The sequence below is a fragment of the Neurospora tetraspora genome (genome assembly GCF_033439725.1).
Source record: "Neurospora tetraspora strain CBS 560.94 chromosome Unknown B0H65scaffold_4, whole genome shotgun sequence".
Taxonomy (NCBI): Eukaryota; Fungi; Ascomycota; class Sordariomycetes; order Sordariales; family Sordariaceae; genus Neurospora; species Neurospora tetraspora.
Window position 1 is genome coordinate 2,758,285 of NW_026944386.1, and position 25,589 is coordinate 2,783,873.

The 25,589-nt window shown below is 53.3% G+C and overlaps 11 protein-coding genes across 11 annotated transcripts; 6 read left to right on the forward strand and 5 right to left on the reverse strand.

Annotated features, from left to right (window-relative positions):
* Positions 1 to 472: 472 nt before the first annotated feature.
* On the reverse strand, positions 473 to 1,162 carry B0H65DRAFT_425830 (uncharacterized protein; the record flags this gene model as incomplete). The annotated part of the gene is made up of 1 exon (XM_062824599.1): positions 473 to 1,162. One exon carries the CDS (start codon positions 1,160 to 1,162, stop codon positions 473 to 475), a length of 690 nt encoding a protein of 229 aa, XP_062681816.1.
* Positions 1,163 to 1,891: 729 nt separating this feature from the next.
* Positions 1,892 to 3,254, reverse strand: B0H65DRAFT_199295 (acyl CoA binding protein-domain-containing protein). Its single transcript, XM_062821757.1, has 2 exons — positions 2,994 to 3,254; positions 1,892 to 2,896 (listed from the first exon to the last, which is right to left on the reverse strand). The coding sequence occupies exons 1-2, from the start codon at positions 3,007 to 3,009 to the stop codon at positions 1,941 to 1,943; spliced, it is 972 nt and encodes a 323-aa protein (XP_062681817.1). The 5' UTR covers positions 3,010 to 3,254; the 3' UTR covers positions 1,892 to 1,940.
* A 113-nt stretch (positions 3,255 to 3,367) lies between these two features.
* Positions 3,368 to 4,028, forward strand: B0H65DRAFT_199299 (uncharacterized protein). The gene has a single exon (XM_062821758.1). The coding sequence runs from the start codon at positions 3,500 to 3,502 to the stop codon at positions 3,830 to 3,832; it is 333 nt and encodes a 110-aa protein (XP_062681818.1). The 5' UTR covers positions 3,368 to 3,499; the 3' UTR covers positions 3,833 to 4,028.
* A 196-nt stretch (positions 4,029 to 4,224) lies between these two features.
* On the reverse strand, positions 4,225 to 5,283 carry B0H65DRAFT_427188 (ribonuclease III domain-containing protein; the record flags this gene model as incomplete). The annotated part of the gene is made up of 1 exon (XM_062824671.1): positions 4,225 to 5,283. The coding sequence occupies one exon, from the start codon at positions 5,281 to 5,283 to the stop codon at positions 4,225 to 4,227; it is 1,059 nt and encodes a 352-aa protein (XP_062681819.1).
* A 420-nt stretch (positions 5,284 to 5,703) lies between these two features.
* Positions 5,704 to 6,452, forward strand: B0H65DRAFT_199310 (mitochondrial ribosomal subunit S27-domain-containing protein). Its single transcript, XM_062821759.1, has 4 exons — positions 5,704 to 5,765; positions 5,822 to 6,030; positions 6,095 to 6,153; positions 6,217 to 6,452. The coding sequence occupies exons 1-4, from the start codon at positions 5,727 to 5,729 to the stop codon at positions 6,234 to 6,236; spliced, it is 327 nt and encodes a 108-aa protein (XP_062681820.1). The 5' UTR covers positions 5,704 to 5,726; the 3' UTR covers positions 6,237 to 6,452.
* A 1,346-nt stretch (positions 6,453 to 7,798) lies between these two features.
* Positions 7,799 to 11,443, forward strand: B0H65DRAFT_199410 (armadillo-type protein). The gene is made up of 4 exons (XM_062821760.1): positions 7,799 to 8,142; positions 8,529 to 8,606; positions 8,662 to 10,389; positions 10,455 to 11,443. Exons 1-4 carry the CDS (start codon positions 8,008 to 8,010, stop codon positions 10,983 to 10,985), a joined length of 2,472 nt encoding a protein of 823 aa, XP_062681821.1. The 5' UTR covers positions 7,799 to 8,007; the 3' UTR covers positions 10,986 to 11,443.
* Positions 11,444 to 11,901: 458 nt separating this feature from the next.
* Positions 11,902 to 12,964, reverse strand: B0H65DRAFT_427329 (NADP-dependent oxidoreductase domain-containing protein; the record flags this gene model as incomplete). The annotated part of the gene is made up of 2 exons (XM_062824680.1): positions 11,902 to 12,759; positions 12,854 to 12,964. 2 exons carry the CDS (start codon positions 12,962 to 12,964, stop codon positions 11,902 to 11,904), a joined length of 969 nt encoding a protein of 322 aa, XP_062681822.1.
* A 767-nt stretch (positions 12,965 to 13,731) lies between these two features.
* B0H65DRAFT_465892 (uncharacterized protein) lies at positions 13,732 to 16,215 on the forward strand. Its single transcript, XM_062826829.1, has one exon. The coding sequence runs from the start codon at positions 14,038 to 14,040 to the stop codon at positions 16,090 to 16,092; it is 2,055 nt and encodes a 684-aa protein (XP_062681823.1). The 5' UTR covers positions 13,732 to 14,037; the 3' UTR covers positions 16,093 to 16,215.
* A 440-nt stretch (positions 16,216 to 16,655) lies between these two features.
* Positions 16,656 to 18,591, reverse strand: B0H65DRAFT_425140 (putative 20S proteasome subunit alpha type 2; the record flags this gene model as incomplete). The annotated part of the gene is made up of 3 exons (XM_062824554.1): positions 16,656 to 18,046; positions 18,108 to 18,307; positions 18,362 to 18,591. 3 exons carry the CDS (start codon positions 18,589 to 18,591, stop codon positions 16,656 to 16,658), a joined length of 1,821 nt encoding a protein of 606 aa, XP_062681824.1.
* Positions 18,592 to 19,764: 1,173 nt separating this feature from the next.
* Positions 19,765 to 22,159, forward strand: B0H65DRAFT_465899 (actin family). The gene is made up of 6 exons (XM_062826830.1): positions 19,765 to 19,990; positions 20,075 to 20,097; positions 20,163 to 20,390; positions 20,440 to 20,486; positions 20,544 to 20,630; positions 20,693 to 22,159. Exons 1-6 carry the CDS (start codon positions 19,956 to 19,958, stop codon positions 21,782 to 21,784), a joined length of 1,512 nt encoding a protein of 503 aa, XP_062681825.1. The 5' UTR covers positions 19,765 to 19,955; the 3' UTR covers positions 21,785 to 22,159.
* Positions 22,160 to 24,144: 1,985 nt separating this feature from the next.
* B0H65DRAFT_199448 (chaperonin 10-like protein) lies at positions 24,145 to 25,557 on the forward strand. The gene is made up of 2 exons (XM_062821761.1): positions 24,145 to 24,346; positions 24,410 to 25,557. The coding sequence occupies exons 1-2, from the start codon at positions 24,286 to 24,288 to the stop codon at positions 25,408 to 25,410; spliced, it is 1,062 nt and encodes a 353-aa protein (XP_062681826.1). The 5' UTR covers positions 24,145 to 24,285; the 3' UTR covers positions 25,411 to 25,557.
* Positions 25,558 to 25,589: the final 32 nt, after the last annotated feature.

Sequence of the window (25,589 nt, forward strand, 5' to 3'; positions counted from 1 at the left end):
CCCACTTTTGAGATTTTCAAACTCCTTTAAAAGCTCGGCCAGCTGCCGCGCTTCCTCTTTTTTTGATCTTTTTCTCTCATTATTGTACCATGGCCACTTATTGTAGGGGGATATTGGTTCGCATCGTCCACGCTTTCGGGTATGGATTTTGCAAGCTCTACGAGTGTTCCCCTCTATCATGTGTCCTAGATAGATATTCTTTGGCTCCGTTTATGGATACACGCTAGATGTCCCTTCGGGGGCCTCTTTGAGCAGTGATTCTTACCGCCGGTTGCCACATCTCGTCACGACAAAAATGGCCTTGCTTAAGCAGGCTGCAAGCAAAATAGTAGATGGTCTGCTCTATGTTCATTTGGCGACTATTTGGGGCCCGATTCCAGCTTCTCACAGCTGCTGCTCATCTCCTCCACGGGCTCGTATCCATGTCGAACCTCTACATGATGGCAGGCAGCATGTGGTGATACCTAAGATATCAACCCATGGGCGCATCTTGAACCCGAGTCCGTTCCTCCGGCCTCAACGCCGCCTGTCTGAGCCTTTCCTGCTCCCTCCCCAGCAATTCGACGTAGGTGCTCCTCAAGTTCTTCATGTGATTCTGGTACCCATCGATTTCGTTCTTGCCCGAGTCCACCACCGTCAGGATATCCATCATGGCCTTCTCCCTCACCGAGACATCGCGCGGCATGACCTCCTGCGGGTTGAGCTCCGGCAGATGTTTGACGTTGAACGGATTGTTGGGATCGTTGTAGTCAAATCCCTCGGGGGCCGGCCTCTCCATGCTGGCGAACACGGCGTCGATTTCCGCCTCTGCTGGGCCCGGTGGGTGCAGATCGCGAAGCTTGAACTCCTCTTCACGCTCGGCGGCGTCAAGCGAGTACCGGCGCATCTCCCGCTCAAACATCCACATGTAGTTCTCCTTGACGGCGGCGGTGTGGTAGTCAATGGTCTCGATGATGCGCTTCAAACGTGCGATCCGCTGGCTTGGCTCATCGTCTTCGGATGGTGGTTCGACGTCCTCCTTTCTGAGGGGAACAAACATGCTGGGTGCCACGTTGACGAGATGCGGAATTTGCTGAGAGGGTCGGAGTGTCGGGGGTTGAGGTTGATGCTGTCCGCCGCCGGTGGGATGGGCACCCGGTCGACGATTCGAATGTGAGGACATTGTGACAGCTTGATATATGGAGCGGGACAAAGGAGTGATGTGTCTTTCGCGGTAACTTCTTTGGCTGGGTTTGATTCAGCAAAGACGGCTTTGGTTCTGTTCAAATATAGTTGACGAATTTCCTGATGGCGAGAATGTCGTTAGCAACTGCTATTGTAGTTCAGAAAGAGAATTGCGTTCGACACTCGTCAAAAACATACGATGAGATCAAAGCTATACCAGAGTTGATATGGTCTGTGCATTGGCCTGCCGATGTTGGCTGATATAGAGAATTCACACCTTGTGGTAGTCACCGGATCCTCTGGCTGGTTTGTGATGATGAGATGAGTGTCGTCGAAATATTTTACGGTTTGAGATGGCCAATAATAACCTCAATATCCTGGCAAATTTATCTGAAGGAGACTATTGGCGTACTTAGGTGCAGGCCATAGCCCACATTATTGAATTTTAACGTCAACATACAACTTGGACCACATCACCTTTGAAGTTATCAGATATTTTGGTGAAATCTTAAATTTGAATACGAAAGTGAAATTTTCAAAATACAACCTCAACTTGTGCCACCTTCAAGCTTGCTCATCCAAACGCCAACGGCGCAACAATGCGCCAGTGATAATGCGTCAACGACTTGGACATGTTTTTATCCAATGTCACATGTATATGTGCGGGTTGGTGTGCTAACCAAACAATGTGCAACCATACGTCCCGTCTTTAGTATCTTCTTCGTTTCCACGGCGGATACTGCTCAAGTTCCCGCTCTTTTACTGCTTTGTAGACCTCACCGGGATGGCAAGATCATTCTTGCATATTCCCTCGCCAGCTTCAATGTTCCCCTCACATAATCCTCCAACCTTCTATCCTTTCTCTTGCGCATCCAGATCAGCAGCACCACCAGGATGAACAGGTCAATGACAAAGTGCTTCACGAGCACCCAAAACCACCATCCAAGCCAGTTGGTGAAGCTCTTTTCCTTGCGCGTCTTCCACTCCCTTCCCGAGGAGATTTGCTCCCTCAGCGCCGCGATCTCGGCCGACAGCCTCACGATCACTCTCTCCATCCTCTTAGTTCGTTTGTCGTTGCGCTTCGCATACTCGCCCGGAAACTCATCGCCACCCAAGAGTTCCTGCTCCGCCTCCTCCCTCACCCTCCTTTCCGACTCGTCCTCCTCGCTCATTGGACTCAACACTCTCAGCCCTCCTTCCGCCCCGCTCAGCGGGTGCTGGAACCTTCTCACACCCGTTCCTGGGCTTTGGCCGTATGGACCAACACTGCCATACCCATAATTACCTCCGTTCCCTCCATTATTATACTGTGGATGTTGCTGCTGCTGCTGAAGCCCGCCACCAGCAAGCGACTGCTCGCTGGGGCTATTATTCTTGACCTGATTCCACACAAACTCGAGCTCAGCAACCAATTCGAGCGCGTTGGGCGTGTTGTTGGCATATCGATGCATCGTCTCGATCAGCGCCTCGACGTAGCGCCGCTTGGCCTCGGTGCGCGACAGCCCCTTTTGCGAGTTCCACGCGTCCCACTTGTCCTGCTCGCGCGCAATGTCTTCGGGTGCGGCCCCGTAGGCCGTCGCGGCGCTGGGCCGCTCCATCACCCCGTCGACGTCGCCCTCCATGGCTTGCTTGTAGAGACCATAGAGTCGCATGCGGTCGCCGGGAGGCGGGCGGGCGGCGCCAGTTTTGGGTATCTTTTTTACGGTGTTGAGGGCATGAACAAACACCCGGTCTGAAGGAAAAGGGGGAAACGTCAGCTGAATGTTTGCCTCGAAGATGAAAAAGAAGTTACGAAGGGTGGGTATAGCCTGGCGCAAAAACGAGCGTACCTATTGAGTCTGCCATCTTTATGGTGTATGTAGCGTCGCCGATAAATCAAATTATTATTTGTATAGCTGGTATAGGTATGATAACAATAGTATGTGGTGACAAATGCTACTACGATCGCGCTTGGTACGATGTGTCTATCGATGGGTATATGGCTGGAAATTGCAGTGGCAAAGCGAATTGTGGTCGTAAAGCGCGTCAGTTGGGTCGTTGGGGGTATAAAACGTTGATTCGTAAAGCGTAACAAAGGGGTTCTGTTGGTGGATGATCTTTGGAGACTGGCTCACACCGGTCGGGAATCGCAATCGGTGGGCCGCTGAAACTCCGAGGGCGAGCTGAACTGTTGAAGATCGGAGCAATATGATGTATGCCTCAGGGAGAAGGATGCCGACACCAGAGTTGAAGGTCGTTCGGGTGGGAGAAAGTGGCGGTTGAACTTGGATGGATTACATCGCGTAGTTGTAAGTGGGAGTTTCTGCTGTTGTGCGGGCGCAAATGCTTGTCATTGATGTCGATTGGGCGATGTTTCGTCGGGCAGGTGCCGTGGTGCAGCTCTCCGCTAATTTGGGATGCCTCGGCACGCGACTCGTTAAGGCCTGATCGGGTTTCCACTTCCCCATCTTTTCGGCGCGCCCCGGAGTGGGCGAGGTGGGATCGGGTCTCCCCTGGACGGAGCCGGCTTGGAAGCTCGGCCGCAGTAAGCGCACTGGAATGCACCGAGAAGGTGTCTATGATTGGTCGAGCGCTTCGTGATCACCGTACAACAACTCGTGGGACCTCATTTTCAACATCTTTCTTAGTCCTCACAGAGTCTTTGTTGTCAACACACAGTGGCTCGTGAGTGGCATGGGAGACCTGGAACCAAAATAAGCCACCAGATAGGTATATGAAAGCAACGAACACTAGGGGTATAACATTCCGAAGATGCCTGATGGATATCTCTGCTGACTATGAAATGAGGTGCTGACCTGTACATGGACAAAATAGCCTATCATCAAGCTTGTCCATCTCATGTTCGCTGTGGGTTCTCTTCACATGCGCAAACGAAACTGTCCCTGGTCCTCCCATGAGCCCGGGGTCGTTTGCCCGTAGTAATGAATGACCATAGTTCATTCGATGTGCGTCTTTCTCTTGACCGATGCCCAAGCTCTGAGCCCAGGGACTGTGGGCATGTGCTGTTTGGTGTGTCGAAGTATTAAACATCGTATAAGACCCAACAACAGTACTTGGCCGCTACAACACGCCGCCAGTGGTTTCCGGTGCCGAAGGCTTATCCTTCAAGGGGAACGTCACTCCTGCCTGCTGCAGCTGGGCTTCCCGCGCGGCCTTCATCTCCGCCTTCTTGTCCGCAAACTTCTTGAGCAGTTTCTTGTTATCCAGGGCCACCTGAGCCGCTTTTTGACCAGCTTCCTTCTTGCTCAAAGCGCTTCCATGGCCAAGTTGCAGGTTGGTCTCTCCCCAGCCTGTCATAAAGCAGCCAACAGCGAAAAGAGGCAGCTTGGTTCCCCTGTCCTTGAGGTTTTTGGAAGGGAGATCTTTATACTCAATCTTGACACCCCTGGCTCCGATGGTAGCTTCGAGTATTGTCTTTGGGTCGAGTGTTTGGCCGCTTGCGGACTGCTTTTGCTCCGGCTTTCTGGCTTTCTTCTCTTCCTCGCGAATGTACTCCGCCATAAGGGGGCCCCATAAAGCCTTGAGCCAGTCTGAAGCACGCTGAATACCATTGGCAGGATCGGAGAGAATCACGCCTCCCACATAGGCTTCGAAAAGGTCTCCGAGAATCTTAACTCTGACTTTTTGACTTGCATTTGTGCCACCCACTCTGCCTTCCATGTTGAATTCTTCGGGAATATCGGCCATTTTGTCCAAACCGTAGTAGACCGAGAATTCGCCTAGTGTGGTATTGCGGATAAGCATCTCGCGACGTTGTGCGCTTTTGCCAGCCGGCAAGGTTGGGAAGGTTTGGTATATGAAGGAGGAGGCGATGAGCTCAAGATAAGCGTCGCCAATCCACTCCAGCCTCTCGTAACTTGCAACAGGGTCGTTGTTAGCTTTACCAGGGTGTGTGAGTGCCGCCTTCTTGAGTGCCGGGTCCAGGATGTCGGGGAGCGGTGGCCGCGTTCTTTCGATGGTAGCGAGTGTCCATTTGGTGTTGGCATGCAACGAAGGAATTTGGATGGAGGTTGCAGACTCCAATGCAAGGCCTTGTGATGCTGATGAGGCAAAGTCTGACTTGGCACGCTTGAAAGGCGGTTCTGATACCTCCTCCGGGTTGAGTCCGTGTTTCGGCATGATGACCTTTTGCTTTCCTAGAAGCAATCCGGATACCTCAGATCGCGTGTTGATGCGGCTTGTTGGAAGGATGAAGTTGAAAAGAGGCAGAATCGAAAAAGGATTCGAGATGAAGAATCCCATCCATACAGGTAGTGGAAACCCTAACCCCCTGTCCGACCCCATATCCACATCACTGCTGCTGGCCCGTAGCTGTCCTGTTTAGCGCCTGTCAGCCCTGGAACGCCCCGCCCTCAGCTTCATCAGCGGGCTTTGCGCCTGACGGACAGTGCGGCTCAAAAACAACGGTTGCAATCCATGCTCCACTTGCTGGACCAATGGGAAGATGTGATTGGTGGCGCATTGCTTGACGGACTGGACGCGGGAGATCTCTGAACGACGTCGGACAATTTGTTGTCGTGGTTTCTGAATTTCGCGAATCCGCAATTCCATGTAACAACAAGATGTCGGTCCCACGGGCGCGGTTACTGCAACTTGTGAAGGTATGGAACAGCTCCGAACGAGAGGAAGCACCAGCCCGCTAATGAGGTGAACCTAGGCTCGTTGTGAGCTCTTCTCGACGACTTTCAATCCCGAAGGCGTCCGGACCGGTAACAAGATCCTGCGCCAGCGACTCAAGGGCCCGGCACTTGCAGCCTACTATCCCCGCAAGAACGTCGGTATCCGCGAGCTCCAGAAGGAATTCGCTCCTCTTGGTCTTGAGGTGGACGATGAGATCGATGATGATCGCTTGGAGCACTTGGCAGCGTTCGTCTCCCCAAGTCCTGTTAGTGTTTACTTGCCAATATCACAACCTAACAACACCCTACAGTCTGAGAGCCCGCGACAAGGGAGCGCCCAAGAAGAAGAGGACAGCACCCTCTGCGGCCGGTAGGTTTCGTCTGTACCCCTTGCTCACGGTTCAAATATCTCTAACGTTTTCTCCTGCGACAGATTCGAAGAAGAAGAAATAAGATACGACGTCCCGAAAACAGAACTACACGACTTATACATGTATTATATAGTGGGCGGATTAGAATCATATACCCCAATACTTGGCGTTCCTCTGGCAGTTGGTCCATTTCCTTTCCGATTCATTCGTTCGGTACCCGGTGACATAACATCTTCCATCTGGCGAAGTGTTGTCCATGACTTCCCATGGTTAGCGACACCCCCTACACCTGGCTTTCCGGATTGTTTTGGTTTTATTGCGCTGCTTGGGAGGCAGCTGTGCGATTATCAGCTTTGACAAAGGTCTACTCCCGACAGTCCTCTCATCCGTCCAAAGAGGTCCTGTTATGCCTCGAACAAGAGAGGACCTGTTGAGAGGCTGGAATTGTCGTATCTTGTTTCCCAGACGCGGATTGGTTAGAGGTAGGATAGGAGTCTTCACTATTATCCCTCTTTACCAACAGGCTTCATCATTTGGGCGAAAACAAGGCAGTGTCGGATCACAAAAGAGCTTTCCAAACCTGAGGTGTCTATATCAAAGACGCCATGGGTGTGTTAAGGTGCGTTAGGGCTTCCTGTTCCGTCGCCTTTTCGAAAAGAAAGCTGGACAGGAAAGGAAGCTAACACTGAATACACCTGCCATGATTTGCCTGCAAAGACCTTGGCATCCCAGCCCTACGGAACGAGAAAAGCCAGCCCGCCACTCCCATCTGTTGATGCCGATGATGATGTCTTGTTGTTGAAGCTTCCAGAAATTGGATGCTTTCCTACTCTGCTATTTCATTCTGATAAAGAATGGTAGGCACACACGGGCTGGCAGGTGACATTTCACTGAACATGAATCCCGTCTACATTTGTTTTTGGAGTTCTCGGACCCCTAACCCAGAAACCCACGATCGTGGGGGAAGTGGCAGCCGGACAGTAAGGTCCTTAACGCGGGAGGATGCCCAACGATGGCTCAGTTTGACCGTCATGCCCGGCATCGTGACCATTAGTTCCGCTTGGCAATAAGAGTCTAGGTCCAAGGAGGCACGACGCCGACCCCCCATGATCGATCGCGCCTTCCAAGCTGGAAGACCGGTCACAACTTCCCCAGCGACCCATCCGATTCGTTTCCGACTTTCGGACCCAGGACGAGCACGAGATATGCGTGCAAGTTCACTCTTAAGAGCATAGTCTGATGGCTGAGGGAGCTCCGACCATGGAGATTGCACTCAGATTGCCTCACCGGCATCCTGAACCCCTTAGAGTGTCCAGTCACAGTCCCGGTCACAGTTCGTGCCTTCCTTTTCAAGAGAAAACCCAAGGGCCCACCATTTCGTCCGACTTGGTCCCGTCTCGGTCATCTCGGGCACATACCGTCACCCTACTCTGACCAGTGCGTCCATTGCCAAGATGTTTGTTGCTGTTGCCTTGCAAAACGATCCAAATTCAGGGCAACAGTAGCTGAAAGTACGGGTATCTCGGGCACAATCGAAACCTTTCTTCCCAGGCCAGCTCTTGGAGCTCTTTCTTTCTTCCCCATTATATTAACACATAAGGCTTCTTCCATTTCCGCCTTTCTCCCTCTCCTTGTCGGTGCCATCTCCAACCGTGTTCTCCGAGCAGCGGTTCGTGGTCATCTCTCATCCCCAAGCTTCTATTTATCTGTGTCTTTCGTCGCCATTGGAACCCAATCTACTGCTTTTCTCTATCACCATCTTGAGCATCTCCTCCCTTTGTGAAAACACCCCCACCCAAAGCATTCCTCCAATCCCCCCCAGGCTAGGCCATTCAACATCCAGCCCTAGGCAGATGACTATGTCTGCCGTCGCAGCATCCACCGGCTCTCCCAACGAGCGCCGTGCTTCGGCTTCCAGGAGTTTCTCGCAGTCTCAGGATGAGAACACGAAGCTTCCCGATGAGATGATGTCTCCAGACTTGCAACAGGTACGTATCTTTGTTCATGTTTCAGGTTCTTTTTTTGGTCTTGGGAAGTTGCTGTCTTCACCTACCGCCGGGTCGCCGGAGCCTTGCCGGCCCCCAGACGTCAACGAACTGCGACACACTTGGGACGAAAACCACTACAGCGGATTGCCAGCTGTCGGTACCAAACCTTTGATACCAAGACCGCCAAATACCTGCCCCGCTCACTCCCATATCAGCATTGATTCAGCAACTTCCGGATCGCAAATCTTTTTTTCTCCAACCTAACTACTTGACCCGTATTTGAATCCAGTCACCCCTTTCATACTGTCTCTACCTATCCCGCGGATGTTTCGTATTTAAACCCATACATATCTACAGACATATATCACTGACCCGATCTCTGCTAGGAAGTCGAGTCGTCGTCACAAAAACAGTCCATCATCGCCCTCAAGACGTCCAAGTTGGCGAACCAGAACTACACAAAGGTAGGTAACCACACTCGCTGAAGCAGCGCCTACATCCGTTAACCACATAGCATAGGTCAAGATGAACGAGGCCATGGCCGCCGTTGACGCCTACTCCATGGACAAGTTGTACGCCACCATCTCCGAGCAACAAGCCATGTTACCGCAGCAACGCAGCGTCGAGTCTTTCAAGCCGTCGGACGAAGAAGTCAGATTCCCTCGTGCCCTGGACCACCAGTCGTCATGCAGCTCTCTTCCCATTACGCCTGCTACGGATGGGTTCCCTACAACTGCATCTACGACTAGACCTGCTAGTGCCACGCTTAGCGACGGTCAGCCCACCAACGATGAGGTTTTGCGTCTGAAGCAAGAGCTTGCGCAGGCTCAGACCAAGATCTCACGACTGGATCAAGAGCTGGCTCAGACTCGCTATGTCACCCAGGACGGTGTATGCGCGACGCCAGGCCTGAGTGTTGATCCCGACTTTCAGGCTGCCAGTGTTGCGACGGTATCTCCCTCGGGCTCGCGACCCTCCATGAACGGAGCGTTTGGACATCATGCCAAAATGCCATTCGGCCGTGACAACAACTGGGCGGCTCACGACAATGCGCGCCCCGATACTGGCGATACTTTGTCAGACATGTCGGCTGCAGGCCTCAATCGTTCTCGCGCAATTTGGAACAACAGCAAATCTTCCTATTCTCCGGCTTTTGCGCCTGGACCTATTGCTGTTGTCGACGGTCCCCAGGCCACACCGTGGCAGAACATGCGTGGCTCGAACCAGGCTTACGAGCCTTCTTATATGCCTTCGGCAATGGAGACCTACCGGCCTGAGCGTATCAACAATGATCACGACATGAGCCGCCCCATGGGACGTCGAGGCAACAGATACGATAACCGCTTCGGCTCCTCCAGTGCCTACGGTGGTTACAGCGCGTACAACATGGGGCCTGGCCACTACGAAGCTCCTGCTCCTGCTTATCCAGGAGGCCCGCCCAACACCATGACGGGGGGCGTAGGCATGAACATGTATTCGGCCTACCAGCAGCCGCCGGTTGTATCTCCACTCTCTCCGCATGCCACTGAATTCACTGCTGCGGGAGCACCTTGGAAGACAGAGGTGAGTCCACTCGGGATGGATTCCATCACTGATTGGACTGACAAACTCTCCTTGCAGACTGTGACTTCCGAAGGACAAACGTATTTGCCGGCTACGGAGCCTCTCAACTATCGGCGGCTGTTGGACCGTAACGTCACTTGCGATTGGAAGTATATCGTCGACAAGATTGTCTGCAACAATGACCAACAGGCTTCTATCTTCCTTCAGCAGAAGCTCAAGGTTGGAACCCCCGAGCAAAAGTACGACATTGTTGAAGCCATTGTCGCGCAAGCCTATCCATTGATGGTCAATCGGTTCGGCAACTTTCTCGTTCAGCGCTGCTTTGAACATGGCACTCCCGAGCAAGTCATCAAGATTGCTGAGGCCATCCGCGGCAATACTCTCAACCTTTCTATGGACCCTTTTGGTTGCCACGTCGTTCAGAAGGCATTCGACTCTGTCCCTGAAGATTACAAGGCTATCATGGTCCACGAGCTTCTGCGCAGGATTCCGGAGACGGTTATTCACCGTTACGCATGCCACGTGTGGCAGAAGCTGTTCGAGCTGAGATGGACCGAATCTCCTCCGCAGATCATGAAGTACGTCAACGATGCTCTTCATGGTATGTGGCACGAAGTTGCATTGGGCGAGACTGGTAGTCTTGTTGTCCAGAACATCTTTGAGAACTGTTTAGAAGAAGACAAGGTATGTCATCTATTAACTTTGTACCCAACCTCTCCACACTATGTTTGCTGACGATGTATGCGCAGCGTCCCTGCATTGAGGAAGTCCTTGCCAACATTGACATCGTCGCCCATGGCCAATTTGGAAACTGGTGCATACAGCATATCTGTGAGCATGGTGCTCCCGCAGACCGCAGCCGTGCTATCGATCATGTTATTCGCTATGCAGCTAAGTACAGCATGGACCAGTTCGCCTCAAAGGTTGTTGAGAAGTGCCTCAAGATTGGAGGCCCCGAATTCTTGGGTCGCTATCTGGATCGCGTCTGCGAGGGCAGACATGACCGTCCACGTATCCCCTTGATCGATATCGCCAGCGACCAGTATGGCAACTACCTCATCCAGTACATCCTGACCCATGCCAACCCTCAGCACCGCGAGATCGTTGCGGCTCATATCCGGAAGCACATGGTCTCCCTTCGCGGATCGAAGTTCGGCTCCCGCGTCGGCATGCTATGCACCAACCATGCTGTTGCTACTCGTCCTGGCCCCGGTGCTGGCCCTGCCATGGGAGGCCGCATCGCCCCTGGCCCTCGCTTCAATGGAGCTTACCACCGTTGAAGGTAGGCCACACCGCGGTTAACCTCTCACCCATGAGCATCAAAGCTCGACCCCTTTTCTTCAAGCACACACCACCTGTTGTTCCAACATTGTTTGAGTATAAAGCACGTCCTTCGTTCAAACATGCGCTGGATTTTCGCAATCGGTTCTCAGTTGGAAGTTTACCTATACCATATGAGATTCCGTTTTCACAACATCTTCGTCAGCAGCTAATTTAACAAATCACCCGACATCCTACGCTCGGGAGGCTACTGCCCCTTCGAGCGCTTTGGAAACAACATCACTATGGATTTTGCAATATCAAGACGACCCGGTACGCGGCTCATAATGGAGGAAGTATGAATCTGTCTTGTCCCGATCTAGTGATGACGAGCAGTCACACAACCTTTTCTAGTTGTTCGTCTCTCTAACGGACCTTTTTTCCCCTAATGTGGGGACTTCATCTTTTGGCGGCTAGCTCTGCTGAAGGAGGTTGACTCGAATAATGGAGAAATGGTGCGATGAAGAGTTCAACGAGGGGAGGCCGAAGTAAGATTGTCTAGTTCTTTTTTTGTGTTAGATTGAAAATGGAAACGAAACGACCGGAAGCATGGATGGAAGTTAAATGCATGGCCTGCAATGGATTACTCGGCCTTGGGCATGTATCAATGATAGTTATTGAGTCTCATAGTCGCTCGCTTAGCTTACGCACCACTGAATAAAAGAGTCTTATATAATTATACGTAGTGGTTGAATGAATTAACTCAGTGCCAACTTGCTCCGAACCCAGAACGCATCCACAGTTCTTTCCTGCCGCCACATAACTCATACATTCGCAAGAGTGACGAATGGATCATCCAACGATTTAACCTCGAATATAGCTCATTATTCATTTAACTACCGACCAAACCCGTAATTCGTGGGCAGCTTACATGGCTTAACGCCTGTCGTTTGCATCGAAGTTCTCAGTCCACCACACCCTATGATGCTTCTCCTTACCCGCTGCCGCGATATCCTCCACCTCCTTTGGTGTCAACTTGAAGCTGGGCAACTTCTTCAGGTAGCCCTTCAGCCTCTCCTCATTGCTACTCGTCGTAAGCGTCACAATACCCTGATCCAGACACCATCTCAGGGCAACCTCGGCCTCACTGACACCGTACTTCTTGGCCAGCTTCGTATAAATCGGATCCACAGGGCCCGGGCTGGCATTCGTGATGGCCGTCAGCGGAGAGTAAGCCTGAATAGCAATGTTCTTCTCCCGGCAGTAGGCGATCAAATCCTCACCCTCTACCACATGTTGCAGGTAAGGGTGATACTCAATCTGGTTAACAACCGGCGGGTACACAAATCCACCAGGAATCTCAAACAGTGTCTGCAGATGCGAGATCAAAAAGTTCGAAACACCAATCGACTTGGCCATCCCGCTGTCCTTGATCTTCTCCATCTCCCGCCAGGCTTGATGGAGCTCCTCGGGGGTCTTGGCGAAAAAGGGAGAGTGCAAAAGGTACAGGTCGACGTAGTCGAGCCCGAGCTTCTCGAGAGAGCGGTTGAAGGACTGGGTGACCGTGTCGCCGGCGTGGACGATAGTTTTGGTGGTGATGAACAAAGAGGAGCGAGGAAGCCTGGATTGCTCGATGGCCTTGCCTAGCTCCACTTCGTTGCCGTAGACTTCGGCGCCGTCCAGGTGCGTGTAGCCGGCCTTGAGAGCGGTTAGGGTGGCGGTGACGATGGGCTCGGAGATGGCGTCGCCGGCGGAGCCGGATTTGTAGTTGGCGGTGCCGAGGCCGTAGCCGAGCTGTTTTTGGGTACGAGGTGGTGTTAGAAAGTGGTTTTGTGGGAGGGGAAGGGGCGTGGGTGAGTGTAAGGAAGAAGCAAGGGACGAAACGAACCATGGGGACTTCATTGCCGTCGGCGAGCTTGAGAGACGGGATGAGGCCGTCAAGTTGCTTGGGTGAGACGCCGGTGGCGTCTACCTCGAAGTTGGACGTGGCAGAGTTCATTTTAGATAGAGTTGTTGGTGTTGGGTGAGCAGTAGAGCTGTTCAGGTGCGGTCAAAGATGGGAGTATATAAGTATGAATAGGTATGAGAGAGCAAGTGCCGTGGGGATAAAGTTAATCCTCTATCTTGTCGTTGCGACAGCGGGAATAACAACAGAGCTGTATACATAGAACATTAATTATTCAGCAAGGTACCTGTTCCTACACGGTAAATCGAAATAGTAGGGACCCACTGGGGTCTTGGACCACCAGTCCTTCATCTCGTAATGAACTCAGCTGTGTACGGGGAGTTTCTTGATCAAATAGATTTTGAGGAACTTTGCTATACTTGGGAATAGCTTCGTTTTTCTAATTGTGGTTGTTCGTGTTACCCGAGTTGTTTGCAAGTCCGAGATTCAGGGGCAGAAAGTAAACATAAGCTGACGAGGTACCGGTACAAAGCTCCACCCCGCACTAACAATTACGGGTGCGGGGCACGATTCGTCACGGCTATGACGCCATACCCAGAGCGCCGGGAAGGATGTATTCGTAGGGGGCGAGACGAACGAGGCCGAACGCTATGAGTCTGTGATCAAATAAAGGAATCAGCCCTAAGTATCATTTGAAGAGCTGATGAAGGGACAAACGAATTGACAAGAGGCAAAGGTGAGAAGAGGATTTTCTAGGTGTAGTCTTGGCAGGTGTCGATTGCATAAGCATCCAGGATCCTTAACAGCGGACGCTGAAGAGTTCTTTCTCTCCTGATGCTTAATTGAACGGTTTCCGCCACCCGGAGCTTTTGCTCATCTCATGTTCATGTCGTCAGGAACAGCATTCAGATACAGATATTAGCATATCCGCGGAACATACAATTGGCAGTTGAAACCCATTCGGAATCATTGACTTTCCCATCCCTACTATAACCTAGGTAGACCTTGTCTGACTAATTCCCCTGGGCTGGACTACCCAAACCTCGGACAACGAAGAATACACATACAACGTTGCCACTGTAACCACCTCCAGGTTAACCTCGTATGTATACCGGTATAGTCAAGTGTCGAGAAGCAACCACTTCCTACTCCAACTATTGCCCTTGATGCGCTCATTGAAACCCGCAGCCCGCTGTCTTGCTGTCGCTCAACATCTGAAAAGCATCCCATACGCAAACCAACCCTTCTCGGCTTTCTTCAGCACCACCAACAACATCATGGCCTTAAACGGCACCCCCACCGAGAACGGGACACACCCCCTCTCATCCGAAGGCACAACATTATCCGCCCTCCCCAAATCATGGCACTTCACTGCCTCTCTCCCACCAGATGCCGCCTTCCCTACACCAGCTGACAGCCACAAGGCTGATCGCGATGACCTCGGTCCTCGCCAGGTGAAGAATGCCATCTTCACATGGGTTCGTCCCGAGAAGCAACAAGACCCCGAGCTTCTCGCCGTCTCTCCAGCTGCCATGCGCGATCTCGGTCTCGCACTGTCGGAAGCAGACACGGAAGAATTTCGCGAAGTAGCAGTAGGCAACAAGATCATCGGCTGGGATGAAGAGATGCTTTCCGGCCCCGGTTACCCCTGGGCTCAATGTTACGGAGGCTTCCAGTTCGGTCAATGGGCAGGTCAACTCGGTGACGGGCGCGCCATCTCCTTGTTCGAAGGAACCAACCCGTCCACAGGTGTCCGGTATGAGATTCAGCTCAAGGGGGCCGGCATGACGCCTTACAGCCGCTTTGCAGACGGCAAGGCCGTTCTCCGTTCTAGCATCCGCGAGTTTGTCGTCAGCGAAGCTCTCCATGCCCTCGGGATTCCCAGCACCCGCGCGCTAGCCATCAGCCTGCTCCCGCACTCGCGCGTGCGGCGTGAGACCATGGAGCCCGGCGCCATCGTGGTTCGCATGGCCCAGAGCTGGCTGCGCTTCGGCAACTTCGACATCCTCCGCGCGCGCGGCGACCGCAAGCTCGTCCGTCAACTAGCCACCTACATCGGCGAGGAGGTATTCGGCGGGTGGGACAAGCTTCCCGGGCGGCTGGCTGATCCGGAAGGTGCGCCCGGCGACGAACCTCCCCGGGGAATTCCCAAAGAAACCATTGAAGGCCCTCCCGGAGCCGAAGAAAACCGGTTCCACCGACTCTACCGCGAAATCATCCGGCGCAACGCCCTGACTGTCGCCAAGTGGCAAATCTACGGCTTCATGAACGGCGTGCTCAACACGGACAACACCTCCATTTTTGGGCTTTCCATCGACTTCGGCCCCTTCGCCTTCATGGACAACTTCGACCCCAACTACACGCCCAACCACGACGACTTTGCTTTACGCTACAGCTATCGCAACCAAGCGACCATCATCTGGTGGAACCTGGTCCGACTAGGCGAAGCCCTGGGCGAACTAATCGGCGCCGGTCCCGACGTCGATTCGGAGTCTTTCATCACAAACGGACTCAACTTCGACGACGACGCCGCTTCGAAACCCATCGAGGAGCGTGCCCACAAGCTCATCACCCAGGCGGGCGAGGAGTTCAAGGCCGTGTTCATGGCCGAGTTCAAGCGGCTGTTTACGGCGCGCCTCGGGCTAAAGACCTACAAGGAATCCGACTTTGACGCCCTCTTCGACTCCCTCCTCAACACCATGGAAGCCCTCGAGCTCGATTACAACCTCTTCTTCCGGCGGCTCAGCACACTTAAAACCGCTGACCTACAAACCGAAGAAACCCGCCAAAAGGCTGCTGCCGAGGTCTTCTTCTCTCAGGTTGACGGCGTGCCCGGACATGGAACCGACCAAGAAAAGGCGCGCAAGCGCGTGGGCGAGTGGTTGGATAAGTGGCGGCAGCGGATCGAGGAGGATTGGTCGTCCGCAGCTGACTCGGAGGAGCGTGTGGCCGCGATGAAAAAGGTCAACCCTAGCTTTATCCCGCGGGGGTGGATTCTGGACGAGGTGATTCGCCGCGTGGAGAAGGAGGGCGAGCGGGACGTGCTCAAGAGGGTGTTGCACATGGCTACACATCCGTTTGAGGATGCCTGGACTGGTAAGGAGTTTGAGGATGGACCGACTGGGAAGGGTGTTTATCAAGGCGATAAGGCGGAGGAGGAGAGGTGGACGGGGGATGTGCCGCAGCAGAAGAAGGCTATGCAGTGCAGTTGTAGCTCGTAAGGGCGGTGCTCGAAACTAGATGTGATGGAGTCTGTTTGGTGCTGAGAGATATCCCTTTCTTATTCTAGTATTATTAGCGAAGCCTTTATTGATGACAAGTCAAAATTGCACCGGTTTAGTAGAGTTTGCAATCATATGTGCTGGGCAAAGAAAAGTGAAGTTCAACGACTGCAAAAACGACTATTGGACGAGCACTTAATGGGTCAGCAAAATTCATGCCGCGCCGCGAATCATGATTGATGTGGGTATGATAGTATTATTGAAGAAGTTCAAGGGGATCGATTAGGTAAACTAAGGTTCAGCAACGTTGAGGTGAGGTTCTTCCACTTAGTCCCGCGGTGATAAAGGGTGGGTATTACGTAGGGTATCATCAGCTCATGAACGCCGTTCCCTCTAAGCCTGTCTATCAATGCCATCGAGTTGACATCTCCGGCCCACGCCTTCTATGCCGAACTCTGAACCCGTGAAAAGCAATCCCTAGCCAAAACACCAACGCTTTAGTCAGGAGTGAAGCCAGAAAGCGAGACATTTCAGGAGAAATAACCACCAGGAAGGGACTTGGCTCAATCAATCCGAATCCTGCGTCCACCCTGAGCCACCGGCCCAATCTCTCCCAGCCTCGACATCACAACACTCGGCTCTCGTTCCGTTGATGCCATACTAGCTAGTGCAAAAGAATCGGTGTTGTGCGCAAAATAAAAGTAGTACCCTGTCCGATCCTTCTTGACAGTCATGACTCCGATTGCACCCGCCGACGGTTGGTTCTTGACGCCCGGATGGCCCATGAAATCGTCCAGAATAAAAGCCTCTAGCAGCGCATGCTCATCTAATTCCGATATGCTGTGTCCTCCAAGGCCGCGGCGGCTGCTCTCAAACAGCCGCTCTGCACATTTCGCTGAGGCGATCGATGTAGCCATGTGCTCGCCTGTTCCACTGGTGACGGCGGCTACCGAGGTGCCCGTGTGGTCGTCGGGATCCTCAGGGATCACGGCCGTTCCGATTCCAACGAGAGCAGCAGGACCTATGCGACCACGGTGCTTCATGCCGATGCCGCCGGAAGAGGAACCTGCGGCGATGCGCCCCTTTAGGTCAATGGCAATTGCGCCGACGGTGTCAGTTATTAGATCTTCGTCCTCCTTTTGCTCCGGTACATTCGAAGGTATCGGGCCACTGATCTGGGCGGTCGCAAGTAACTGTTCCTCCGATTGGATTCCCATAGTGTTTAGACTCTGATCGTGTTCTTCCTTTTCGCTCACAAACCCATCACGAGTTGACAATGACGGAGATCTCCTCGGGGTTTTCCCAGTAGCCGGGAAATAGCCAATATCTTCACTGTGACTGTTTCGTACCACTGTCCTCTTTGTAGCGGCTGGGCTGCCAGTAGTGGCGCGTGACTGAAATGTAGCTGACACGTAGTTCATGGCAGCTCGATCGACTGGCTTGCTTCCGTTTGTAAGACTTCTCTGAGGCGGGCGAGGTGTTGCTGAAGGAACACTTCCAAGTGATCCATTTTCACCCAGTAAAGGGGACCCTCTACCATACGGCGAGTCGGGTTGGCCCTCGTTCCAGATCCCAGTCAGAATCGCACTTGAGTGGTCCCGGCGTAAACTCGAGGCGTTTAGGGATTCCGCGGCTTTTTCGTAATCACTCGGCGTTGGCGACGGGCGATGCGTCTCTAGGTTTCTCAGAGAAGCTTGTGTAATATGAGAGGAGCTACTACTTGGGGTGATCTGTCTCGCTTCCGCCTTTTTCAGGTCCTCTTTCCAGCGAAGAAAACGATCCTTTGCGTTCTTGGAAATAAGGTACTCGTTCGGTACGGTGGCCATCCCGTGTTCTTCGGCAAAGTCCCTAGCTCCTAGGCCCACGAGAATATTTGGCGGTACTCTGCGGAGAGAAAGAGGCTGGCTACTTCTGTCCAGAATCAACTTGGCAAGCGAGATGGGGTTTTTGATACCTACATATGTCAACAAGTGTCAGCGTTTAATTCATATGTGGGATCATCGGTTGGGGCGTACCAGGAACAGCGCCACAAGCACCACTTCTCCCCAGATGGTCGACTACGGTTGCGTCACATTCGACAACCCCATCCATGTTGAGATTACTTCCGAAGCCGGCATTCGTTATCTCTTTGTCCTCCAAATGCCTGATAGCGGCTTCGACGGCCTCGGGAGCAGAAGCGCCGGCTTTCAAGAACCTCATGGCGACGCGGGAGGCTCTAGTTTCAACCCCATCAGCAATGTGCCATCTGGTGACTCTTGACTCAACTTACTCGCTGCATGCTTCCAAGTGAACCTTTTCATTCGTAACGCTATGGTACCCTGCACCTGCATGGACGAAGATTGCCGCAACTGGCTTCGTGGTACGCTTCCATATCCTTTCGACACTCCCATCAAATCCATGTTCATGATCGTCAGGCCAGTCTGAGTCGGAGGAACTGGCTGACATGTCAATATTTGATTCGGGTGACCCATGGTCCGGTCCGGCATTTTGGTTGCTCATTGCGGTCGCGGTTGTGGTATGGCGACTCGAGGAGATCGTCGAAGTAGCGAGGTGTCTGGCGAGGTTGAGTTGTCTAGTGATCGAGCATTTGTCTTTCAAGTGAGTCTGTATTCTGAGGGCGTGTGGAGTCCTCAACTTTGGTGTGGTGTCGGTAATTACCAGACAAAGCAGGGCGAAAAATCTAATCGACTTTTGGTCGGAGGTCCGGAGAAGACAGCATTCGAGGGCGAGGCCTTGAGAAGATGGCTATTGCTTTGGGCGAAGCATGAGATTTCGGATGTTGATCTCGTGGTGAACGGAAGAATATAGCAGGACAACTTAATTCGCGATACCCAAAGCAGTGCCAGCACTGGGTGGATGGGATGAAAAGGGTGGTCGGACTTGGTTTCCCTTGTAGAAGCAACCTGATAAAACAATGATTGCAAATGATGCTCGGTAGAGATATTGTCTTGGGTGGTATTTGAAACGATCCCCGTTGAGCTGGATAATGCACTCAGGTTGGCCGGGTGGGTGAAGAGTCCCTTTGGATACAGTAGGTGGGCGGGATGAAGATGTGTGAAGGCAAAGGTGCAAAGTGCAGAATACGCGAGAGACAGAGAGGACGGAGTGTGGACACTGGACAGGTTGATGATTCACAAAGTGGACTTGCTTCGAGATGAGGTTGAGATGAGTCTGACAGAAATGGCAGGTGTAAATCTGGTTGGAGGTGATTTCCATTCAGTATCTCCTTCCTTTTCGACGGGAGATGTTCTGTCCGGTCGGCCTTTCCGCTACAGCTTGATCCCGACCGGCCCCACTTTTCCCAGCCATCACCGTCCGGGCCCGGAGATGCCTGCCGTGTGCTTTGAGCTCCGGTGCCTGGGATCGGGGAATCGGTTGATTTCGGGGGGCTCGGATGGCGCGCAGGTTAGGCATGGTGTCCGGAAGCCTCAGCTCATGATAATCAAGCGAGAGTGATGAAGACTAACACGCAAACTCAAACGTGTTGATAACCGTCACTGATGGATGAGCCAGACAGCCAGTGTTGTATGGTGGAAAGTTTGGCAGTTGTTTGGTTCCGTCGTTGGGAAGTGGAATGCACGACTGACAAAATGGACCGCCGTACCTTACTGGGACTCGAGGTCTTGGCGCACAGCCGCACAGGTACCTCCACAGTACTACGCAGCGCTGTCAGCCAGCCGTAAGGAGAGCTAGCTCGGCCAGGCACGTAATCTTGGACATCAACCTCCATTTCCTATCCACTATCCACGCTCCCGCCCCGTCACTTCATCCATCACCAACTATACAAGTCGCCCGTCGTTGCTTTGCGCCCTCACCGAACCGCAATCATCACGAGCTGCGCGTAGCAGCAAACCACCGCAACAATGGCCAACACAACCCCCGCCGTTGTCATGGACAAGTACGTGCATCCAAGTGTCCCGTCTCCACCCCGCCCGCTCCTTAAACAGCTCCGGGGCCGCCATCGCTAACATCCCCTAACCAGCGGCACGGGGTTCTCCAAGCTAGGTTCGCGACTCCCGACTCCCCGAGATTTCCAATGACCATCGATTGACCAAGCTCTCCCTTTGCAGGTTTCGCCGGCAATGATTCCCCCTCGTTCGTATTCCCGACAGCCATCGCGACCAAAAGCCCCTCGGCAGGCACCGGCGGCTCGGGCTCTGGCCGCCCTGCCGTAGCCAACAAGCCATCCTTCCTCACCGGCGGCGCTGGTCCAGGTGGCCATCTCTCAGCAAAGCGCGGAACCGAAGACCTCGACTTCTTTATCGGCGACGAGGCCGTAGCGGCCGCTAATGGGCCTGGTACGTTGGTCTACACCGCCTAAATGGAAATCGGTGCTGACGGTGTTAGGCTACGGGTTGCACTATCCCATCAGACACGGACAGATTGAGAACTGGGTGCGTTCAGGCTACTAGATGGCATGCCATTAATGCCTAGAGCTAACTAGAGCTTAGGATCACATGGAAAGGTTCTGGTCCAACTCCATCTTCAAGTATCTGAGGGTAGAGCCTGAGGACCACCATTTCCTCCTCACTGAGCCGGTAAGACTACACTTTCCAACCACAAGAGTACGTACGTTCGCAGCATTGACACGTCGAAATAGCCTCTCAACCCTCCCGAGAACCGCGAAAACACGGCCGAAATCTTCTTCGAGTCCTTCAACTGCGCCGGTCTCTACATTGCCGTCCAGGCCGTCCTGGCCCTTGCGGCTTCCTGGACGTCATCCAAGGTCCAAGACAGATCCTTGACCGGTACTGTCATTGATTCTGGTGATGGTGTGACACACGTTATCCCGGTCGCCGAAGGTTACGTTATCGGCTCGTCCATCAAGTCGATTCCTATTGCCGGTCGCGACATCACCTACTTCGTCCAGTCGCTTCTCCGTGACCGCGGCGAGCCCGACTCGTCCCTCAAAACCGCCCAGGAGATCAAGGAAGAGTACTGCTATGTCTGCCCGGACATTGTCAAGGAGTTTGCCAAGTACGACCGCGATCGCAGCCGATTCCTTAAGCACACCATTACCCAGCCCGGAGGTCGCCAAGTTACGGTTGATGTTGGTTACGAGCGTTTCATGGCCCCCGAGATCTTCTTCAACCCCGAGATTTACTCGTCCGACTTCCTTACCCCCCTGCCAGTGGTTGTCGATGGTGTCATTCAGTCTTCGCCCATCGATGTCCGTCGTGGTCTCTACAAGAACATTGTTCTTTCGGGTGGCAGCACGCTCTACAAGGACTTTGGCCGCAGGCTACAGCGCGATATCAAGCAGCTTGTCGATACGAGAATCAAGGCCAGCGAGGTGCGCAGCGGTGGAGCCAAGAGCGGTGGTCTTGATGTCCAGGTTATTACCCACAAGAGGCAACGGCACGGCCCGTGGTTCGGTGGTAGCTTGCTCGGCCAGACGCCCGAGTTCCGGTCGTACTGCCACACCAAGGCGGAGGTATGCTTGCTGTCCCTTGTTTCATTGTCAATCTGGTTGCTGACGGGCCTCTACAGTACCAAGAATATGGACCCAGCATTGTGCGCCGGTTCGCTCTGCTCGGAGGACCTGGTGGATCTTAAGCGTAATATTTTGTGTACAGGAGCGAGTCCGCATCTTATTTGGCAGGCAGCGGGCGCCGATGTTTATATAATGGCGGTGAATAGAAAAGAGAAACTAATGCTAGCGCATGAATGGCCAATGCGTTTGTTGTGTTGATGTTCAGGATTGCCGTTGCGCAGAGCAACGGTCCCCTTGAAAAGGGGGCTTATAATACCGGTCGGTTGGTTCCGGAGGCGGCGTGCCAAGAAATTCACGGCTCGGGCGAACTCGCTCTACGATTCACTGTAACTCTCCGTGAGCAAGGATGTCAGCACCACGACCACGGTCCGCGCCGGGTGGTCTGATCGTATCAATCTCACAACCTGCCGAATCTTCATCAGCCCATTGATTAGATGGTAGTGAGGTCTGGGCTTGATCGTAATGTCGAAAGATATCTCAAGAAAGCTCGGGGCTCGCCTCAAAGGACACGGACCATATTCCCAGCGCTTTTCACGCCAGTATCCATAACATAACACAGTTCGGATGATTCAGTAGTTAGATTGCTTTGCGCCGGACAAGGAGCAAGAGCTATGCAACTTTCTGTATGCCTTTCTATAAAGGTATAGGTGTGGGTCAGGTAGGACAAGAATGCGGGGAAGAAGCTTCATCACTGGAACGCCAATCCCAAAGGCATTTTAGTCCTTGCGTCAAAGGGGTTCCAGACCCTCCTTTGGTGGCTTACAAGCCTCGTAGTCACTGCACCGGCTTGCCGTTTTGATGCTTCTTCGCTCGAACGGAAGTTGGCTTTTGCTTTTTCTGCTTCTTCAATGTCTGTTGGGACCAAACCAACAGCAAGCACTATAACTGATTCGTCTCAGCTTTACCCCAACCCAACCCAACCATTGTTAACAAAGACGCGGGGGAAGAGGAGATCCACGACTCCCATGAGAGCTTCGAGGAGGAGAAGTAGCACAGGTTTTAGCGTGTGGTGGTTGGTTTGAGACACCTGCAGTGGCTTCGGTGGAGCGGAAAGTCGTTTATAGAACGGAAAGTCTGGGGGTGGAACACCACGGCGGGGTCTCGGGTCGGGCCCGCGCGCTGTCAACGACTTCAAACACCGTATTCGAGACTGTACTCGGCTTAAGGTGCCGGGCGGGCGTACTGAGACCTGACATGAGCGAAGTACCTAGGTTGAAGTTGATGATGAGAAGGCAGATATTTCATGGAGATGTGTTCTCTTAGATAAGAAGAGACGGTGAGATTTCGGCCGCTCCATAATAACTGGAAAAAGCTTCTCACAAACCACGAGATGGGATCAGAACCTCAGGTGCTTCACCACGACATTGTTGACATGATGAGCGGGAAAAGGGCCGTTTCAATGTGGCGCTTCATGATAATAAACGAAGGTGGGCAGACACTGTCCTGGCTCCGCTGAGGCTGGCTAGGGCTGCCCTAAGAAGCTAGCGCTGTTCTTTGCCCCCACAAACATCCGTCATCACTTGAGGTCACTCCTTTTGACTTTGGCAACGAAGCTCTCATCCCAACCTCCATCCATCTCGTTCGTCGATTTCTCGTCATGACAAGTTGGGACGATAGCTTGACATGTCCCTGGCAGACTGTCTGGCGTTCCCCGGATGGCACGGGTTTACTCCACCAACACTAACATCGTGGGAATGAGAGAACCCACCGTGGACGTCAGCGTTCAAAGCGGTTCTTGAATACCGAATTTTCCCCAATCCTCCTCAGCTTTCTCCTCTTTTGCACATCATCGACGTCGAGGACAGTAATAGCTTCTTGCATGAACAGTTTCATCCAACAAGAGCTTGTGACCTTGTCTGCTTCGAACTGTTGGTTCAGGGTGCAAGCTCCCCCGCATTTAGATCGGACCTGTATAGTTGACAGAAGCGGAGATCTCTCTTGGCTTCTCAATGTCTCTCCAAATCCCCCCAACCGGACAATATTCGGAAACCTTGAGCCGGCCGTATGCAGCAACTTGAAGCCTCCCATGGATCAGGATGCTGACGACTGGAGGGGGGCTCGAGGGGGGTGCCTACCGGGCTGATGGAAAGAGAATCACAGCGTTCCTTCTGCAAGTACAGACAATGGGAAATTGGCCAGTGGGAGCTTCCTGTACCGTCACATCCTCTACGTCTCTCTACGTACATACCCCTCGCCCGTCAGAATCATGCGTTTTCCCTCGTCTATCTACACAAGACTACAACTCCAAGAGGCCCTCCAGTAGAGAATCTCGGCCCCTGCATCGCCAGACGTCCGATTTGTCTTCCCACCGAGCCACCACTACCCTTGCCCAGTCTGTAGAGACGTGCAGATCTCGGTCTCCCCTCTTCCTGTTGTCATACCTTACAGTCTCGTGTTTGGTTCGCTGTCCACCATGATGCCTGCCTGCCTTGCTTTGGGTCATCCATTGTCCCCCTCTTGCCAATGGTTGCCGATCGATCGGGCCTGTTGCTATCCCTTAGTGAGGGGCGATGGGAAACTGAAAGAGTATAAGAGGTTATGGCTGCCGCAGCTATTCCCGGGTTTGCACCAGTTGTTGTACCTCATAGACTTCCATCCTATACAAAGAACTTCCTCAGTCTCTTATAGAAAGAGACTATTGTGTTTACTTCACTTCCATCAACTTCCTACACCAAAGACAACAACAACATACCTTCACAATGACCCAGTTCGAGATCCCAGAACAGCAATGGGCCCAGGTGGTCGAGAAGAAGGGCGGTCGTAAGTCTAATGCCCTTTGTCATTAGCCGCTGAACCACATCCTAACTTGTTCCTTTCTTCTAGCCGTCGTCTTCAAGCAGATCCCCGTCCAGAAGCCCGGCCCCGATGAGGTCCTCATCAACGTCAAGTACTCTGGCGTCTGCCATACCGATCTCCATGCCATGAAGGGTGACTGGCCCCTCGATACCAAGCTGCCACTCGTCGGCGGTCACGAAGGTGCCGGTGTCGTCGTAGCCAAGGGTGAGCTCGTCACCGAGGTTGAGGTTGGCGACTACGCCGGTATCAAGTGGCTCAACGGCTCCTGCCTGGCCTGCTCCTTCTGCATGCAGGCCGACGAGCCCCTATGCCCCCACGCCCTCCTGTCCGGCTACACCGTCGACGGTTCCTTCCAGCAGTACGCCATCGCCAAGGCCGCCCACGTCGCCAAGATCCCCAAGGAGTGCGACCTCGAGGCCATCGCGCCCGTCCTCTGCGCCGGCATCACCGTCTACAAGGGCCTCAAGGAGTCCGGTGCGCGTCCCGGCCAGTGGGTCGCCATCGTCGGCGCCGGCGGCGGTCTCGGCAGCATGGCCATTCAGTACGCCAACGCTATGGGCCTGCACGCCATCGCCATCGACGGCGGTGAGGAGAAGGGCAAGAGCTGCCGCGAGCTGGGCGCCAAGGCCTACGTCGACTTCACCACCTCCAAGGACCTCGTCGCGGACGTCAAGGCCGCCACCCCCGAGGGTCTCGGTCCCCACGCCGTCATCCTCCTCGCCGTGTCCGAGAAGCCGTTCCACCAGGCTGTCGATTACGTCCGTCCCCGCGGAACCATCATCTGCATCGGTCTCCCCGCTGGCGCGTACTTCAAGGCCCCCGTCTTCGATACCGTCATCCGCATGATCACCATCAAGGGCTCGTATGTCGGTAACAGGGCGGATACCCAGGAGGCCCTTGACTTCTTTGCTCGCGGCTTGATCAAGGTTCCCCTCAAGACGGTCGGCCTCAGCAAGTTGCAGGAAGTCTACGATCTGATGGAGGAGGGCAAGATTGCCGGCAGATATGTCGTCGATACCAGCAAATAGAGGAAGAGAGAATATCTGTGGGGCGGTGTTGTTGTTGCTGCTTTTGATGAGATGATCACGAATTTGTTATGAATGTGTATTTTGGCGGGCGCGGCGTTTCTCTTGTTGGCGGGCGGTTGAGATGAGCATGAATGGTTTAAAAAGAGGGTCGGTTTGGTGGCAGGTGGTTTGGTGTTGAA

What these genes read in the sequence shown, in the direction of transcription:
- B0H65DRAFT_465892 (XM_062826829.1), top strand. Translation starts at nt 14,038, where the DNA reads ATGCGCTCATTGAAACCCGCAGCCCGCTGTCTTGCTGTCGCTCAACAT.
- B0H65DRAFT_465899 (XM_062826830.1), top strand. Translation starts at nt 19,956, where the DNA reads ATGGCCAACACAACCCCCGCCGTTGTCATGGACAA. An exon ending in CCCGCCGTTGTCATGGACAA is followed by an intron (nt 19,991 to 20,074) that starts GTACGTGCATCC and finishes TCCCCTAACCAG; the next exon opens with CGGCACGGGGTTCTCCAAGC. An exon ending in AGCGGCCGCTAATGGGCCTG is followed by an intron (nt 20,391 to 20,439) that starts GTACGTTGGTCT and finishes TGACGGTGTTAG; the next exon opens with GCTACGGGTTGCACTATCCC.
- B0H65DRAFT_199410 (XM_062821760.1), top strand. Translation starts at nt 8,008, where the DNA reads ATGACTATGTCTGCCGTCGCAGCATCCACCGGCTCTCCCAACGAGCGC. An exon ending in TGTCTCCAGACTTGCAACAG is followed by an intron (nt 8,143 to 8,528) that starts GTACGTATCTTT and finishes GATCTCTGCTAG; the next exon opens with GAAGTCGAGTCGTCGTCACA. An exon ending in CGAACCAGAACTACACAAAG is followed by an intron (nt 8,607 to 8,661) that starts GTAGGTAACCAC and finishes CACATAGCATAG; the next exon opens with GTCAAGATGAACGAGGCCAT.
- B0H65DRAFT_199310 (XM_062821759.1), top strand. Translation starts at nt 5,727, where the DNA reads ATGTCGGTCCCACGGGCGCGGTTACTGCAACTTGTGAAG. An exon ending in GGTTACTGCAACTTGTGAAG is followed by an intron (nt 5,766 to 5,821) that starts GTATGGAACAGC and finishes AGGTGAACCTAG; the next exon opens with GCTCGTTGTGAGCTCTTCTC. An exon ending in CGCTTGGAGCACTTGGCAGC is followed by an intron (nt 6,031 to 6,094) that starts GTTCGTCTCCCC and finishes AACACCCTACAG; the next exon opens with TCTGAGAGCCCGCGACAAGG.
- B0H65DRAFT_199299 (XM_062821758.1), top strand. Translation starts at nt 3,500, where the DNA reads ATGTCGATTGGGCGATGTTTCGTCGGGCAGGTGCCGTGGTGCAGCTCT.
- B0H65DRAFT_199448 (XM_062821761.1), top strand. Translation starts at nt 24,286, where the DNA reads ATGACCCAGTTCGAGATCCCAGAACAGCAATGGGCCCAGGTGGTCGAG. An exon ending in GGTCGAGAAGAAGGGCGGTC is followed by an intron (nt 24,347 to 24,409) that starts GTAAGTCTAATG and finishes CCTTTCTTCTAG; the next exon opens with CCGTCGTCTTCAAGCAGATC.